Source organism: Lonchura striata, chromosome 3 (assembly GCF_050655825.1).
Source record: "Lonchura striata isolate lonStrDom1 chromosome 3, ASM5065582v1, whole genome shotgun sequence".
Taxonomy (NCBI): Eukaryota; Metazoa; Chordata; class Aves; order Passeriformes; family Estrildidae; genus Lonchura; species Lonchura striata.
This window is the reverse complement of record NC_140705.1, coordinates 7779467-7797049: the sequence shown is the minus strand read 5'-3', so window position 1 is coordinate 7797049 and position 17583 is coordinate 7779467. Positions and strand designations below refer to the sequence as shown.

Here is a 17583-nt window from a genome sequence, read left to right as displayed (position 1 = left end):
GGAGAGCAAAATACCAAGGAGAAAGTCTGGTTTTCTCATTAAACTATGGAACTGTGCCTAGTTCATTTTCCTGGCTTGACCACTAACTCCTAGTGTGGTCCCAAATAAATAATTTCATCTTTTTATGCTTCAAAACAGGATAGTAAGACACCCACTAAGTGGCTACCTTGGAAGCTTCAAGCAGAAGTTAAAAAATGACCACTATAATATTTCACAAGATCATCTTGAACTGTTTTACAGGAGTGGTACAGCTGGTTCTGTCTTTTGTCTGCAAATGAAAATAAATAAGAAGTTTGCCCCTGAAAATTAGAAATTAAGCCTTCAGTCCAAGCACTGACTTTATTGTGCCCATATATGTGATGCTTCAATCCATCACTGTATTAAGCATTTTAGGTTTCAGGCTGCCCTGTGTCTCACAAGCCAAGATACACTCAGCCTCCTGACACTTTCTTGCAAGTGTTGCAGTAATTTAATAGACTGGAAGTTATTTATGAGCACTGAGAAGGGTCTATCCCCTTATGTATGTGTCCCTCGTAGTCTGACATCTTGATTTCTTTATGTCATCTTATTAAAAAAACCCCAGCCTTTGGGGCACATGAATAAATGACACAGATATGCATCATCGGAACAGATGCTCGGTATTGAGGGTGATTTATTTTAATTAGTCAAATGTCATTTGAAGAGTTTTTACTTTGTGGCTGCTTTGATTGCTGTGTGTGGAGCTGCTGCCGTGGCAGGATCTCACGTAGCTCTCCCCTTTCTGTCCCCGGCCGCGGGTGCCAGGCGGAATGGAGTCGGGTGTCACGCTGGCCGATGTCTGGTGTTACATGTCCTTGCTGGATAACTGGAACCTCGTGTCCCGCATGACAGTCCCAAGGTGTCGACACAACAGCCTGGTGTACGACGGGAAGATTTATACCATTGGAGGGGTCGGTGTGGCAGGCAACGTTGACCATGTGGAAAGGTAAAACAAAACAACAAAAACAAAACCCACAACTGAAAAAAAGAACCAAAAATAAACAATGTCTTGTTTGCTGGAGCTTTTCCTTCATGCTATGCTGAAGGACACACGTTTGCCTTTTAAAGGACACATCAAATGGACTGTATGTGTTAAAATAAGCTTTTATAACAGCTAAGAAAGTAGGAAAGTGGGCAGGATTAGATTTCATTTAAAAGCTTCAGTGGAAAGCATTGTTTCAAAACCAAAGAGGAAAGTTGCCAGCTTCTCGCTTTGCTCAGGGGAGGGAAGAGAGGAATTAAGCTTCTTTGGACATTTTTCCAGGTTATACAATGAAGCAATAAACTCCCTTTGAATTTAGTATTGATGAAAGTCTTTACAGACCACAATAGTACTTTGTAACATTTTTTAATCCAAAAAAGTAACAGCAAAGTAAGTTTCTTGAATGTGTTTTCCTAGTGTAGCACCTCAACTTTGACCTGGCTGGAAGATCCTCCCTTTGGTGGTCTTGGCCTGGGGCTGGGACCTGCCAAGTTCAGAGTAAAACAACCAATAATAAATGGAAACAGTTTTGAATTCCTGGCTGAACAAAGATGGGAGAGAATGGAAATTTCTCTTTTCAAGTAGACTCCAGATGTGATTCTTTTCACATGGAACTTAAAATAACAGGAAGGAACAAAAGTGCAACAAAAATATTTCACTAAGTAAAATTCCAAAACCAACTGATTTCTTGTCACCCATGGCATTCAATATAGCTATACATTTTATATCTATACCAATTTTTCATTAAAAAAAATAGAATTAACTTTGAAATTCAGTTTATGAGAATATTCTATTCCAAAAATATCAATACAGTCTTAGCCTTCCCCAAACACTTAATTGGGAAACATACTTGGGAAATGTTTTTCCTAACTGAATGTGGCAACCAAAAATATTTTTGTCAGTTTAAATGCTGAATTTGAATACTTCTTCAGTAACATTTTGAAGCAGGCATTTTCCAGTAAAAATTGCCTTAACAGGCAAGACAAATAGGGATAGGTCATTAGGAAGAATTTCAGAGGAAGAAAAAAACAACACATTTTTGAAAAGGTTGGGAACTGGTGTTGGTGATGGTGCTATCAGCCATCAGGGAAATGTAGACAGCAAAGAATGAATGATAAGTCATAGCAGTGAACACAACATGTGAAGAGGGGACTCCTTCACCCAGAACTTAAGGTGGGCACTGCCCATGGGACTTGCTTTGAAGCAAATCTCATCCTTTTCAGCAGATTTCTCTGAAGGTATTCATCCCATAATTTAAGTCAGTAAATTTTTCACTAGCAGAACTGTTTTTGTGAACACAGGAAGAAGAGAGCCCAGGAAAGAGATGCTGTTTCATTCCATCTCGCGATAAAGATGAACAGCAAAAGAATGCTATTGAGGAATCTTGATAGTTGTCATTGATTAAATTATCTCTTTTCAGTTTTCCTTGGGCCTGATTTCTGTCTCTGCTCTGATTATCATGACCTATTAAAGCATCCAAAATGCTGGTCAGCTGAATGAACCCTAAATCAAGCAGAGTCCCTCCCGCTCCCTCCCTCTCATGTCAGTCACCCCAGCCCTCACCACAGATGACATTGCAGCCTGCAAAGTCACACTCAAGCCCTTGGTGGCCCCTGCTTGGCTCAGTGGGAGCAGCAGTGCTGGTTTTCCATTGTACCAAGCCCACCAGGAGACCTGGATGTGGGAAAGGAGCAGATTTCCTCCCTATCATTTCAGTGCACACTGTCTCAGCCACAATAAGGATGTCTTGTCATGGGGATTTGCTAAACCCGTGGTTATAATTAATCTGCTGTTGTCTATAGAGTGGCTTGTGAGACAGAGCCATGGAAAAAATGCAGCATGGCCTCCTTTGGGCTGTGCCAGGAAATGAGAGAAGTTGGGGGATGTTTCCTTTCTTATTCTTCATATTAAAATGACAGTAGGGGGTGACAGAAGTGAAGCATAGCATGGCTGAAGCTGTATTTTAGGAAGGATGTTTCAGGGACTGCTGTCAGAAGTACAGGTGAGGGAAGGCTGACTCTCCCAGCACTGCTGAACAAAGTCAGGCCTTTTCACATAAAAGCACTTCCCATTTGGACAAGACAGGATTCAGGAATTTAAATTGCTGCACCTATTTTTGCAAGCAGTGAGGATTTCTGAATTTGGATTGCAGCTTTGGAAACAAACACACTAAAATAAAAACTAAAATTACTTTAATTGCTGAGTTGGCTGCTGTTACAAGCCATGAATGCCCACTTTTTGCCTCTGCTTTTCTTCTCTCCCCTCCTCTAGAACTACAAGAAACCAACTTTCTCCCACCATATTTCCGTGTGGATTGCACATTCCTCTTTCAAATACTGTGTTGGTTTGGATGGGACAGTGTGATGCAATCACTCAGTAGGGGGTAAACCTCTCTGTCATTTCAGCAGGTCATATAAAAGCACTAAACTAAAATAATGTGGCATGGTCATATGCTCCGTGTCAAGTGATGCCAAAAATTACATTTACCTCTAAAGTTATCACTCCTCCCCTCAGTGTGGAATTGCAAACACACATTCCTGGGTTTGGGGTAGTTTTTCACCTCCTAGAAGGCCTCTGAGATTATAACCCTGTTATCCCCCCCAGATGGAGGTGCAGGGGCTTATCCAGGCCTGACACACAATGCAGTCCTGGGCTGTGCCACCAGTGTGAAGGGCAAGGCACTAAACATCCTCCCTCGCTGGACCACCTACCACCTCCCCTGGTGCACATGCAGCTTATCTTTCCCAACCACATTTTGCTTTCTGCTTGCTCAGTCAGCCCAAGCGTGACCATGCCCAGCTTTGGCCAGCTTCTGACGTGTGTCTGCTGGCATGGTGAAGAGCATGTCTCCACTCCAGAGTGACTTATCCTGACCTCACCAGTGAGCAGACCCAGAGGATGATGCCTACAGGGTGTCTCACCGCAGTGGGTATTCAAAGACAGAGAACATAGCATTTTCTCCCAGTTTCTTTCTTGTTCTTCACCTGTTTTTCATGGAATTCTTTTAATACTTGATCCTAAATGGTTAAAATCTTACAAATAGGTTTCTCACAGCATCTTGCTTTTTAAAAGCAAATATCAGACCACCTTAGCTATACATGATGCCACCTGCCTACACTTAATACATGTGCTGCAGCATTACAAAGCATTAAAGCAAGTAGCCAACACTGGACTCATAATGATTTATGGCATCAGCTCCTGTGTCCCTCTCTCCATGCTTTTGGTTGTGTCATTGGTGCTGAAGGGTGCAGCTTCACCCAGAAATTCTGGTGCCACTTAAAACAGCGGGTGTTTTCCCATCAAATTCAACAGGGCTGAGATTCTTTACCCGTTATATGCCATTTGTCTGTAAGGAGGCAGCAAAAATTCCATCTCAATGGATAATATGGGACTATCAATCACAAACAGATGAATAGGAGTCATTTGTTACTCATCTTAAAATAATATGCATGTGCCAGAGGGGCTGAGTTATAAGTCCATTTTTGTGGCTGTGCATGGGTATATGTTCAGGGAAAGTTATGTTTTTGCAATGAGTGTTTAGGGAAATAACAGTGTGGCTGCAGTTCTCCATCAAGCCCCTCTGGCAAGGTTCTGTGTGACAGGAAGCAAGTCATTAGGTGTTAGGCGAGAAGTATTACACTTTCTGTCTTCTTCTGAGATATGAGTTGAGTTGGGAGCTGGTGAAATGAAGTGGATCCAGGAACTAAGTCTTTAGATAATGGATGGGCCCTGTAATATATGCAATTTGAGAGCCGAGAAGGCTGCATATGCTGACAAGACAATGTATGTGACTGGAAGTGTGGAAATGTGGGTGCTTTGTGGTTATTATATGTTTGAAGGACAGAAAAAGATGAATCCCCTTGACCTGACAGCACTTTTACAATAAGGTTGTCTAAAATTGGGAGATAACTTTTGTTGGCAGTGCATACACTGAAGACAGTCTAAAAAAATCAGTGTAAAGAATAAGCTTTATACATTTTAGAAACTTGTTCAGAACCTATCATTTTACTGAGATATGATCATGTAGGAATTAGGGCTTCTCCCCCAAGGAAGGTAGACATTTCTTCACCAGGATTTCCATGCACTGAAACAGGCTGTGCAGGGGAGCATTGGGGTCACCATCCCTGGAGGTATTTAGAAGTCATGTAGATGTGGCACTGACAGACATGATTTAGTGGTGGGCTTGGCAGTGCTTTGTTAATGGTTGGACTCAATGATTTTAAAAAATCTTATCTAGATGAAAGAAAATTAAATATATTGCCTTGTTTTAGGATAGTTTCTTAAGCCTGTCAGAAGAAAAAAGGCAAAAAATAGTAATTCATTGTTGTGATGTTAAATATGTGAATCATTTGAAGAGCAGTTCAATATGACACTGTACTGCTTTAGTTTAAATAGAAGCTTTCCTGCAAATAGAATTAAATAATTATAACTGAAGGATTTCTTGCAGACTGATAGAAATGGTTAGTGTGTAAGCAGCTGACCATAATGTAAGGATCTTATAATGTGAATAAATGAAGATACACATACGACTGTTTAACCTAGAAGGAGAGAAATTAAGAGACTGAGGAGGAAAAAAAATACTATTTTCAGGTACTGAAGAGATCAAAAGTCAAGAAGGCAGTGAAGCGAGTGGCACAGCTTGAAATGAAGGGTTTTCTGCTGTTAATACTGAGGTGGTAGAGAAAGAGCAAGGAAGGAGGAGTTGAATGAAATGAATGAATGACAGGGAAGATCAGTCCCACAGATTAAATCCTAAGAGTGAAGAGTAGTGGAAACCAGCAAGGTTTTATTTCTGCATGTGCTGTCTTCAAGCATGAGCTGTGTCTTCTGCTGGGTTCAGATCACTCATATCATGGATATATAAATTATACATATGCATATATTACACATATACATACCTTATGTATACAGATAATATACGTATACACATATGTAAGAGATCTAAAAACATATAAGGTATGTGTGAATAATACATAAATCAGCAGGTAGTGAGTGCACAAGGGTCAGATGAGATCCCTGTGCTCAGAGCAAGTGACACGTGAATGACAGGTGGGGACACGTGTCCTGCAGGGCTGGGGACCGTCAGGTTGCTGGGGCAGAGGAAGGAGCATGATGGCAAGTGAGTAAAACCACACAGGAGTCCATAGGACTGCAGACCAGGAGTCAGTCGTGTGAAAGGAGATGCCCTTGAAGATTCAGATTCAGCAAACTGGATGGGCTGAGTCGGCCCACAGCCAAGGACAAGCATGGACACACCAGGAGGGACCGGTGGAGGAGAGGGAAGAAAAACCTTTGCTTGGCTTGAAGCCAGCTCACATTATGTCTCCATCTACGGCTCCAAACAGGGGATTCTAATGCAAAGCTTGACTAATGGAAAGAGATCAAAGTGATTATTCTTTGAATCAGTTTCCTCCCTGCTGGCCCTTGAGCAGGGCTGGTGTGACAGGCAGCCAGGAGCCCCATGAGCACCAGTGGCCGTGGTGTGATGGCAGTGCCAGAGATGACACAACAGATGGAAAAGCCCTAGGGCAGGGAGGTAAAGCAGGTGTCAGAATTTTCTGTCCTAGGAGGTTATAAAGGTTAACCTTCATTCATTTTTAAACCAATTTTGTTAATCTGGTGCAAATCCTTGTGTGAACACATTAAGAGCTGATTTGAGATAGACCAAAATAATGGAAACCTGCCTTGCAGAGATTTAAAGAGCTTAGACTATTTAGTTTATCCCACAGAAGGTAAAGAGTTGACTTTTATTATTTTCTGCACGTCCATATGTGAAAGAGAAAGATTTGATAAGCAGACAGCTTTATAATCCAACAGGGAAAAAGAAACAAACTTTCTGGTGGGTGGAAACTAAAGCAAAACAGTCTAGAAATCAAGTTACCCATTTTGCAAGGAGGGAGTGAACTGGAGGAATAAATTCCATGGGGATGGATGGACTTGGTGGACAGCTGTCAGGAAGCCTTGAAGGCATCAATTTCTCCTCTTCAGTCTCAGGACTAAGGCAGATACTCACTTAAGAGAGCTGCTTCACTGAGCAGCCCATGTAAGACTCACATTAGATGCCCATGTTAGGTAGACAAGAACTTGCTTCCACCTACTTTATGGTTCACTGATTTTTTAAACCAAATTATCTTCAAGAAAATAGTGGGGGTTTAAGCTTCACCACATGCACCTGTATCCCATAGATTTTCAGCCTTTGGCTTTCATCAGATGAAAGTGGTACTCGTCATTTTTGGTTTCTCAGTGGCAAATGAAGGACAATAGGAGAAAGAATGATCAGCTCTGTCATTGCAGAGCATAAGCAGAGAGCAGAGGAAGTGGGTTAAAAATGAAATCTGAGGGACCTGAGGCCTCAGTAGAGAAATTAATCCAGAAAAAGGATGATTGTTTTTGCAATTTGAACCTTTCCCCAGTATTCCTATTGATGCAGGCCTCAGCCACACCCAGCCCCCAGCATACGTGAAGGATATAATCCCTTCTTCCCAAAAACATACTGGGACAACCAGAAAGTCATTGCCAAGAATGTCCTTGTCTTGGGAGCTGAAGTGTGCCAGGTACTTCTGCCAGCAGCAGGGAAGGGACTTGGCTGCTCACTACCCCCATCTCAGACCACTTTGACTTCTCACAAATGTTCTTGGTGCTAAATCAGAGTAGATGGTGTGAGACAAAAATATATCAGTTGACAGGTGGAATGGTCCTAAAGGAGGAACAAGAGAAAGAACACTAGGTCAGTTCTCAGCTCAGTTGTTCTTTCCATTCTATACCCAATTATAACCAATTTTTTTAACAAGACATCAAGAATAAAATTACCAATTACTTCAGTAGCTAAGTTAGCAAAGTGTGTCCCAAAAGCAATGTGTGAAACTTTATATTATGCGAGATTTTTTGCCTATCTGCTCGGGTGGATGTGAGTGCTGCTCCCGCTGAGTGCTGTGGGTGAATTCAGGAGATGCAGCATGCAGTGACTTACTTGGAGGAGCTACTTGTGCAGTCAAAATGCATCTGCAGGCTCAGGTTTGGTACAAGAATCAGCCCAGTAAAGGTGTGTCACTGTGAATGCTCCCAGCACCATGTTGTTTAATCTTGTTATATTTCTTCCCTTTGATCTCTTGTTGTAGATGAATTTAATTTCTCTGTAACTAATTTAGAGCATCATACAAGGTAGCTCTCTATGCTCATTATAAGGGACCTTCCTAATTTTTTTTAGTCAAAGTTTGCCTCCCTCTTGCTTGTGCTTCAGTTTTATGAGTGTGTTAATTACTTCCAGTTATATTACTAGGAAACTCATTAGTGCATTTTATTAAGCACATTATTTTCTGCTGTTTATGCCATTTTAATCATTCCTCCCTTCTATTTTCCCCAAGTTTGAGCAGTGAAAATTTGAAGGACATGTTACAGAGGGAGAATTCCCTTGTTGCCAAATAATATTTTGCAGACTGGTTCATGTTCATCAATTCATTTCATGTTTGCATATTGCATATCACTGCCTTTAAGAGCAAAAGCCCTGAAAGGGTGGTGAGGGCTTCTGTTCTGGCAGTCAACAGCTCTGAAAAATCACTATGCAGAAACTCCTCTTTGACTGCATCTGTCATTACATGGAAATACAGAAACCTAAAAATCACATTATTCTCCACTGTCTCAAAGACTCATTTTAGCACAGCTATTTGGATCCCTGCCACATTATCTTTAAAAAAGGGGGATGCCTGTACTTGTGATGTTGTCTAAAATGAATCTTCATCCATGGATTGTTAACTGTACATCCCTTATGGTCAATGACTTAATTAAATCAGATACTGATGACCTTAAAACCAATTTAGCACTTTCATGCATACTCTTTTCCGTTTGATTCATGTCAAATACAAATGCAATGGTGAAATCTTACTGCAGCATTAACAGCTGCAGCATCCTGAAATGAAGCACAGGAGCTTGGTTTGCACAATTAAAATTAAATGCACAATGAAAATTAAATGGAAGCAACTTATTCTGGCACAAAATGAGAGTTGCTGGTCAGTTAACTAGAGTAAAAGCAGCCATCATGTTGCATTATGTTGCAGGTGAGATGTGTTTCACAAGCTGAACAACTGAAGTATATTAACAGTTGCCTGCCTACAGTCACTATTGGGTATCTCTGCACTGATTAGCAAGAATAATCTCATTGTATACTCATTAAAAGAAATTAATCAGTGGAAGACATCTCAACAAAGATGTCCTGAATTTCTGCACCTTGGACTCTAATGAGATTTGAGAGGCATATACAGAAAACAGAACCAGCGTTCTCTGGGCTTCTATCCATGTTTTAAAACCTTAGAGAAAAGCATTCATTACACCATTTACCAAGCAGCTGAATTTGCAAGAAGTTAAAAAAACCACATTTCCACCTCTGCCTTTCTTCTGCTTGCCAAGCTGCCTTTCTGAGCCTGTCTGTGCTGCCCAGTGCTGCTCAGCTCGGCTCACTGCGCCTGCTGTCGTCCCCAGGTACGACACCATCACCAACCAGTGGGAGACCATCGCCCCCCTGCCCAAGGCCGTGCACTCGGCCGCGGCCACCGTGTGCGGGGGCAAGATCTACGTCTTTGGAGGGGTGAACGAGGCCGGCCGAGCCGCGGGCGTCTTGCAGTCCTACATCCCCCAGACCAACTCCTGGAGTTTCATAGAGTCCCCGATGATTGGTAAGCTGTGTGTGCTGTCAGAGCAAACCTCTGTGCTACGGGTATCTGAATGCCTTTTTCAGAAAGCAAAGGAGTTGTGGGGTAGGAGGGGATATCCCTATAACGTATTGGCAGGAATGCATAGATATTATACCAGAGAAGTAATTATCTGGATTTCAGCTGAAGGCAACTGTCACTCATTAATACAGACAGATTCTAGTTATTAGCTAGAATTGATGAGTTCAAAGCAGAGGAGAAAATAAATCAGTTCCTAGGTATGAACAATTAGCCATTTTAGATTTAAAAAATCTCCAAGTGCAGCGAAACTTCATGCTGGCATCATGTGTTGTCCCATGTGAGCTCAAGTAGTGGATTATCAATCATGGATTTGTTAAAATGCTGCCTGTCCTGTGAGAAGTGACAGGCATTCTGAACTGGGATTTATCAGTGATGTCCACAGGCATATGTGCTTCAGAGGCTGACAGCTTCAAGATGTAGTTTATTAAAACTGTGTTTATTAGTTTATGAAGCCCTTGAGCTCACCAAACATAAAGAGCAAGACGAGAATTCAGGTTTTCCAATGTACCAGCCAATGTCAGAGGTGGTGGCTTCCTTCCAAAATTAGAACAGCGCTCCAAAGTTTGCAGGTTACTTGCTTTCTGTGGCAGTTTGCACCCTGAATGTTTAGGTTGCTTTTGGCAATGAGGTTTAGCGCTCAGCCAGGCGAGGATGCTCCTGCAGGCAACAGCTGACCTGGGTCATCTTCTCTGCAGTGGGCTCTGCCAGCCTTCAGTCTGGCTGCACCCAAGTGACCAAAGAAACAACTCCCACAAAGAAGCTGCTTTGAGTGGTTGGCTTCACCTCTGAGTTCAGAGAATCATACAGTGGTTTGGGACTTTTAAAGGTCATGTAACCCAAGCAATAAACAAGGACATCTTTCACTAATTCAGTTTGCTCAGAGACCTGTCCAACTGGACCTTGAAGTTTCCAGGGATGGGCTATCTACTGCCTGTCTGGGAAACCTGTTCCAGTGTTTCACCATTTGTGTTGAAACTGTGACTTCATTTTTAAAAAAATCTTCTTCTCATTACTGAGCCTTAGAGCAATAGGAATAGCAAATAAGTAATCTCAGAAGGTCAGCTGTGAGGTATTCAGGTAAGGCCTAAGCATAATCAGAAACTTAGAATGAGCTGTTTTTTCCTTTGCACCTCGTTACAATGATTCCCCCCTTTTGCTGGGGGTCCTGGTAGGTGAGGACACGAGGAGCTGGCGCTCCGTGGGCACAGCCTGCCCCGCCCAGGGCGCGCGGCCGCTGCAGATGCCGCGTGCGGGCTGCCGCGACCGGAGCGGGACGCGCGTGGAGCGAGGCGGCAGCCGCACAGCCAGCCCCACCGCCCGGCTTTTTCCATCCCGTGGCTACAGCTATTGCTGCTCCTTCCAGCCACTCACTGACACTCTGAGGTTTTCCTGGACTTGCAATACTGCAAAAAGGAGTGCATTATGCAAAGTCTACTCCTCTTCCTTACCGTGATAGTTCAAGTGCCACAGGAGCTAAGGAATCATCCCCTGGGCTCGTTAGGGTCTGGCAATTGTCAACACCATGTGTGCTTAAAAAAAATCATCTTAACCATCCAGAGTTGGGTTCATCACCCATAGTTTTAATAGAGTTGTACTATTATTTCTTTATAGTACAAAAGTACATTAAAGATTCTCGTGAAGTTAAAAGATAGTATTTATGTTTTCTTGATGTAAGCAAAGTTCATTTGTTAAGCTGAAGGCATAAAATATATGATAAAACAAGGAGTTCTTTATTAAGTAATGTATTATGTCGATTTACTTGCAAATAACTTAAAATAACACAAAGTCTGAAAAATGGCACCACCATGGAGAATGTCTGGGAATGTGAACTGGTGTAATGCCTGATCTTCACTACAAGGCAGTGGTAATTTTGAAAATATATTTTAATTTATCCAGCTCTACAGAAACCATAGTGTCACCAGTATTTTTAAAGTATCCCCCCAAGAACTACATGCAGTGCCAGGTACAATACAGACTAAAGGAAAGAGGAAGTAGAAGGAGCCTTTTGGAAAATGGAGCTGGGATCAATCCTGATACGATCACTGCCAGGGTGCCTCTAACAGTCTCAGAGCCTTTTTGTGTTGATTTGTGAATTCCTAAAGTGTACCTCTGAGCTAAGGCCACTGAGATGTCTGATGTGAGTTCTTACAAAGTCACTCCAGAGATCAGTGAATCCTGTTTGACCTCAAATAAGACAACAGTTTATTTAAAAATGTCTCAGGGATGCTCAGATATGCAACAGTAGCTGCAGGTGTTGAAAACAGCCAAGCTGTATGGAGATTTTTAGACCAGTAGCACCCATCTCAGTTCACTGTGGTATTTTATGATAGTGAGTTGAATGCAGCATGGCACATGTTTGAACCCAAAAGGTCCATCTCTTTCAAAGCATCACATGCCAGCCTAACCCAAGGCAGCACTGGTATCAATCATGGCTCATGTTTAGTCCAATCTGACTGGAGGTGAAGCAGGCTGGACACTGACATCCTGCCTGTGCAAAGGAAATACATACTGGAGACTGATAGCATGTCCACACAGCTCAGCCCTTGCTCTTCTGCCTGGAATTCTAGAAATATGCAGTGAATTCTAGGAATATGCAGTGAGTTCTCATTTATTCTATATGCTTCAGCTGTCAGGAGGTGTTGGGACATGGGTGCCTGTGAGCAGTAGGTACAACACCAGGCTCACTGACACATTGCATGTGGATGCTGTGGAAGCCTTTGGGCAAGTTTGGTCACATTTCGGGGGGAGAAGGCCTTCCTAAATACCCCAACCTCTGCCCCATGTCAGTCCTTCCCACCTGGGAGTGGGCAGATGTTCCTGCAGCAGTGCAGCCCACAGCTGGATGTTGCTGGGAGGCTCACAGGGCTTTCACACTGCCTATTTATAGTAAACCACGTTGCACATCCCCTTCTCATGTTTTTAGATGTAAAAACAAAAGTCCTACTTGAGTAAATGAACGGGGGCTATGTGCTTGCAGCATCTGCCTTTCCATTTCTGGACAAGTTGTCCTGTGTGGCTGTGCTAAAAATGTATGCCATGCCCAGCTTCCTGAGCTTTGTCTTATTTAACAAGATGGCCAAAGACATGCTGAAGTCAGGGATTCTAAGTAAGCCTAATTACTTGGTCACTGCCTTTTAGTTCACATTGTGCTTTCATGACAGGGCACTAAATTATACCTTTTTTTTTGATACTCTGAACAGTATCAAAACAGTCAGTGTGGAATTAAAAGTTTTTATTAATTTTTTTTGATTGGAAGAAAACCAGTATTTAATTACCATTACTATTAAATTTTTAAATCTGGTGAGACGCAGAGAACAGAGATCTCAGATCTGTGAGTATTTCTGGTTTCTAATACAAGTATCTAGTTCCTCCCTATACCACTTACTCCTGCAGTGATATGTCAAACCAAAGTGGGACAATCATAGACCTAAGAATGCAGAACCTATCTGGAAAACAGCACTAGAAGCATCTGTGCATTTTTACTATACTGTCCCATGGCTTATTTTCGCTAAAATTAATAATAATATTTTTTTTTTTTACTTTAGAAGAAAAATAAGATATATGTCTTGGCACTCTCCCAAGGCCAATAGTTTGATATTTGTAGGGGAATATAGCTGGCTTTCACCTGAAAGTCCCACAGCAGTGAGTGTTTCATCTCATTCTTCAGTGTATTTTTCTTCCCATGGCCACTTCTTAGTGTTTCTCAACCTACCAAGCTTGAATTTTTACCTTACCCATTTCTCCTCTGTACATGCCTTGTGTTCCCTTCAGAATGACTTTTTCCACTCCTCAGTATTTCCCTACCTATTCTCTGCCCTACAAAATCAGTTTTTTTGTGTTGATGTTTATTCAATGTCCTCTTCACTCCTACCTCTTCTTCATCTCCATGGCTCTTCTTTTCCCAAGACTCAGAAACTGAAGTTCACCAACATGGTGCCCATAAATTCGATGCTAAAGCTGCCCTGCAGTGGAAGGTGGAGCCTCCTGCTTTGCCATGGGCCATGTCCACCACACATCCACAAAATGTGGTGTTTGCAATTGAGGACACTCAACTTTGGGTTCTCCAAGGAGGGTTTGCCCAAGGGTCAGTGGGGAAGCCATGGGGCTGGCAGCCAGTTGTGTATCTGGAAGAGATCAGCTCCCAGGAGAGCTCTGACCCTGCAGGGTGACATCCAAGCCCTCACTGATCATGCAGCAGCTTCACCTGGGCCTCACAAACTGTGCTCAGGAGCAGATCACAGTCTCCTGGTTATCCTACAGCCGTGCCAGTCTTGAGTTTGTCTGCAGAGTGTTCAAGGAGGGGAAGAGGCACTTACTATTAAAAGCAGGCTTAGTTTCTATGAACCAGACTCCTTTCTCTAATCTGCTCCATCAAGTGCATCAACCTCCCTGCTAGGCACCCACACCTGCCAGGAGACAATTTGTGGGAGTTCTGCCTAGACTGATGGCCCTCCTGCATTTCCTCCTAACAATAAAAATGTTTAACTATCTTGGTTATAATAACCTTTTTCTGTCTGGAGTGCTGCTGCCATTCATTCTGACCGAGTGCATTACTGGAAGGCAGCGTAAGACCTTTGAGCAATCACAGAAGGCAAAACAGGACTCTGCTACTTGGCCATGTAATGTAGGGAGAGATGTGAGAGCCACAGGCACATCCCAAGAGCAGCCTGTCCTCCCTAAGAGAAGAGCACAGCAGCAGGTTAAATCATCAACCCCACGTGAAGGACACCTCTGGCTCAAGGATAGTCATGGAGTGTACACTCCTTCCTCCAGTGGCCTGTCACAGAATAGAACTACTGGCTTATCCTCCTGTAGTAACAGAAAAGGAGAAGGATGTTACCATGTTATCCACTTGGAGAGAAGATTACCTTTTACCTATTCTTTCATTTACATTTTTTCTGCCTTCTAATCTCAAGTGTGTTTGCTGACCTGGACAAATCCCATTTAAGATTTTCCAGCCTGAAATGGATTACTATATCCAACAGCCTCAACAATCAGACTTGCAGAGGAAAGGAGGCTGCTTCCTCTCCCCTCTCTTCCTTTTCTCCAGCAGCCTTTTGAAATACCCAGTGGGCCCCCTGTATCCCACAGAAGCCTCTGACACATAGAAGCTCATGTTCACACCCAGTAGCTTTGTCTACCTCCTCTCCAGCTTGCTTTGCATTGGCCAAAAAGCCCAACCAGAACACATTTTTGCAAAACTAGGCTCCCCACCAGCTACCTTGCACTGGGACCATGTTAAGGAATTAAAACAGTGACAGAAATTGGAGTCTCCTGAGAGTTTGCATGAGCATACCAAACCCTGAAAAAGACACCACCACAGGAACAGTGTGGGTTGCGCCCAGGATGAAGTAAGGTTAAAAATTGAAGGAGGTCATCCACACCAGGAATGATGACTTGAGGTTTCCAAAATCCCAGTATCCATGAAAATTTCTGTCCCCATGGTAACAAAACAAAAAACAACAAAACAAAATAAAAACACAACAAACAAACAAACACCCACTGCTTCCTCTCTACCTGTTTCTGAAGGGGTATCCCTCATGTCTTTTTGCCATATCTTCATCAGGAACAAGAGATTTTTCTGTGAACAACTCCGTCCCTGAAAGAAACAGCAAAGATTTTTGTGTTTCTGTATCTCAGACTTGATAACCAATCTATGAAATTATAGAGAAAGATAAAAGCAGTAAAAAGACAACAGATAGGAGATGTATTGAAAAATTGATGAGAATCAAACATGATTGCCTCTTAAAAAAGGAAGAAAAAGAATATCAGACTGTCTGCCTATTCAAAAAGGAAAAAAAAGTCACTATAAAAATACCCAAGGGTTTTCCCTCTCATTCTTTAACAAAAAGAAATGTGAAGTCAGTGATTCAATCCCCTGAGAAGTCACTGTTTCTGCCATGAGGGAGCCCCAGATAATTTCCCTGTGAGATCTGGGAGGTGAGGGGACTTTTTTAATGCAAGAGTTTCATTCTCCTTCAAAACAGTGCTAGTCAGAGGAAAAAAAAAAAAAAAAGCACCCAGGAAGATGTGATAATTAAATATGGAAAATTTCTGGTGAGTGTCTTAAGTGGAAAAAATGTCACATATGCAAGTCTGATTTGGAAAGGGATGCGAGCCGGGTTGTTAGGATAGATAAGCCTTTCTGATGAATTACAGTGGCTTAGTGGCACCGCAAAGAAACTGAATACTCCTTGTTCTATTTTCTGGATGAATTAGTTTCTTGCCATCTGTTCCCAAGGATCAGTGACATTTTCCTAATACAGCCATGGTTTTTTGACATATGCCTGTAGATAGTCGGTGTAGTAGGAGCTCAACTTTAACCCATCACACGGGTTCTGTCTGTTTCCCTGCTGGGTGCCTCACCCCTGTAGGTCCCCCTGGGCACGTGCCAGTGTGGGGTGGGATGAACTGAGCCAGACCACTCCATGGCCATGCTGGGACCGAAGCAGACAACACAAAACCATTATTTTCATTCTAGTTTTACCAGCTGAAACTGCAATTAAGGAGATACCTCTTCTGGAGATGCTCATCAGCTTTTGCTTAACTCCTGTCAAATTAAATCTCTTTTAAATATTTAATGGAATAAGGTAGTTTTACAAGAACCTCAGGGTTACAACACACCATGCAAGAGGTAAGCAAATCCCAAAATAAAGCTGCCAGATCTGGTTTAAGCCCATCCTTTTCTGTGTTCCTAGAAGGACAAAGTCATAATGCTGTAGATTTGGGAGGAACATACAAACCCCTTTGGTGTTATGTAGAGGCTGATATCAGAGATGTAAGAGCACAGTAAAGCTGGTATCTCACCTCCTCTCCAGCTTCTGCCTGCAGGTCCCCTTGGGAGGAGATTGCAGGGGCTGAGACCAGCAAGACTCTGTCCAGTCTGATTCCTTGTTGGACATGCTGGGGGATCAACCTTCCCTAAGCACACGAAAATGCAGATTTTGTGAGGGCTTTAACTTACATATAACTACAAATGGAGAATTTTTATGTGTCTCCTGACCCCAGGATGGCCTCCCAGGAAGCATGCCCTTCACACCCCAAAGAACTAAGTCACCTGCCTCTTCTTAGAGAACTGGTTGTAAGGCTTATTTTAACTCAAAGAATGTATTTTTCCATCTTTTGTTCCCAGGCACTACTGACTGGTTCCACAGAAATGTTGATTAAAAATCTGTATCCCATCAAGACAGACATCATCATGAGAAATTTCAGCCCAACTGGCTCATATTTAATAATGTGCATATGGCATGCTAGTAGCATAAGGGACAAGCCAACTAATTAGATTAGAATTATTTTATTCAATAATTTATGATTAGTTTTACTAATACTTCTAATAATGCCACAGATAACAAGAATTTTAAAGTGTCCTCAGAAAATCTGATTGAACTTGACTCAAGATGAGAGATTTGCTTAATTTCAAACTCCCAACCTCACACAGTTTGTTTTTAAATTACAGGACTGCTTGGAGATACACACACATCTGAAAATAAAAATGCAGGCGAATTTATGAGACAGATAAAGGCGAAAAAGAAATCAGGTCTCAGAAAATCTTCTGGAAATGCATGGGTGACATTCCCACAAGCAAAAGCACAATATAAAAGAGTATCAACTATTGGATATTATTAAGGGGTTCTCTGTGCTGTGGTTTCTGCTGCACTTAGCAGCTGCACAGGCATGGGGAGCACCTGAGCTAAAATTTGCAGCAATTCAAAATTCTGAAACAATCCAACATCTTAATTTCATATGTAACTGTGGAACTTTCTTGGTGACTCCATTAGGCTTCAGAAGAAGATAATTGTTCTTTACCAGTTTACAGAGAGGCACATACTGGGGGATGAAGAACTGATGAACTTTAAA

At 42.3% G+C, this 17583-nt stretch overlaps 1 protein-coding gene across 7 annotated transcripts in view; it reads left to right on the top strand.

Annotated features, from left to right (window-relative positions):
• KLHL29 (kelch like family member 29) overlaps window positions 1-17583 on the top strand; it is a 387294-nt gene that overhangs the window by 355571 nt on the left and 14140 nt on the right. For all 7 annotated transcript variants that reach the window (XM_077782446.2, XM_085576261.1, XM_085576262.1 and 4 more), the window contains 2 exons: window positions 784-964; window positions 9476-9669. In XM_077782446.2, the coding sequence (XP_077638572.1) occupies window positions 784-964; window positions 9476-9669 (375 nt within the window). The remainder of the gene's footprint in view (window positions 1-783; window positions 965-9475; window positions 9670-17583) is intronic.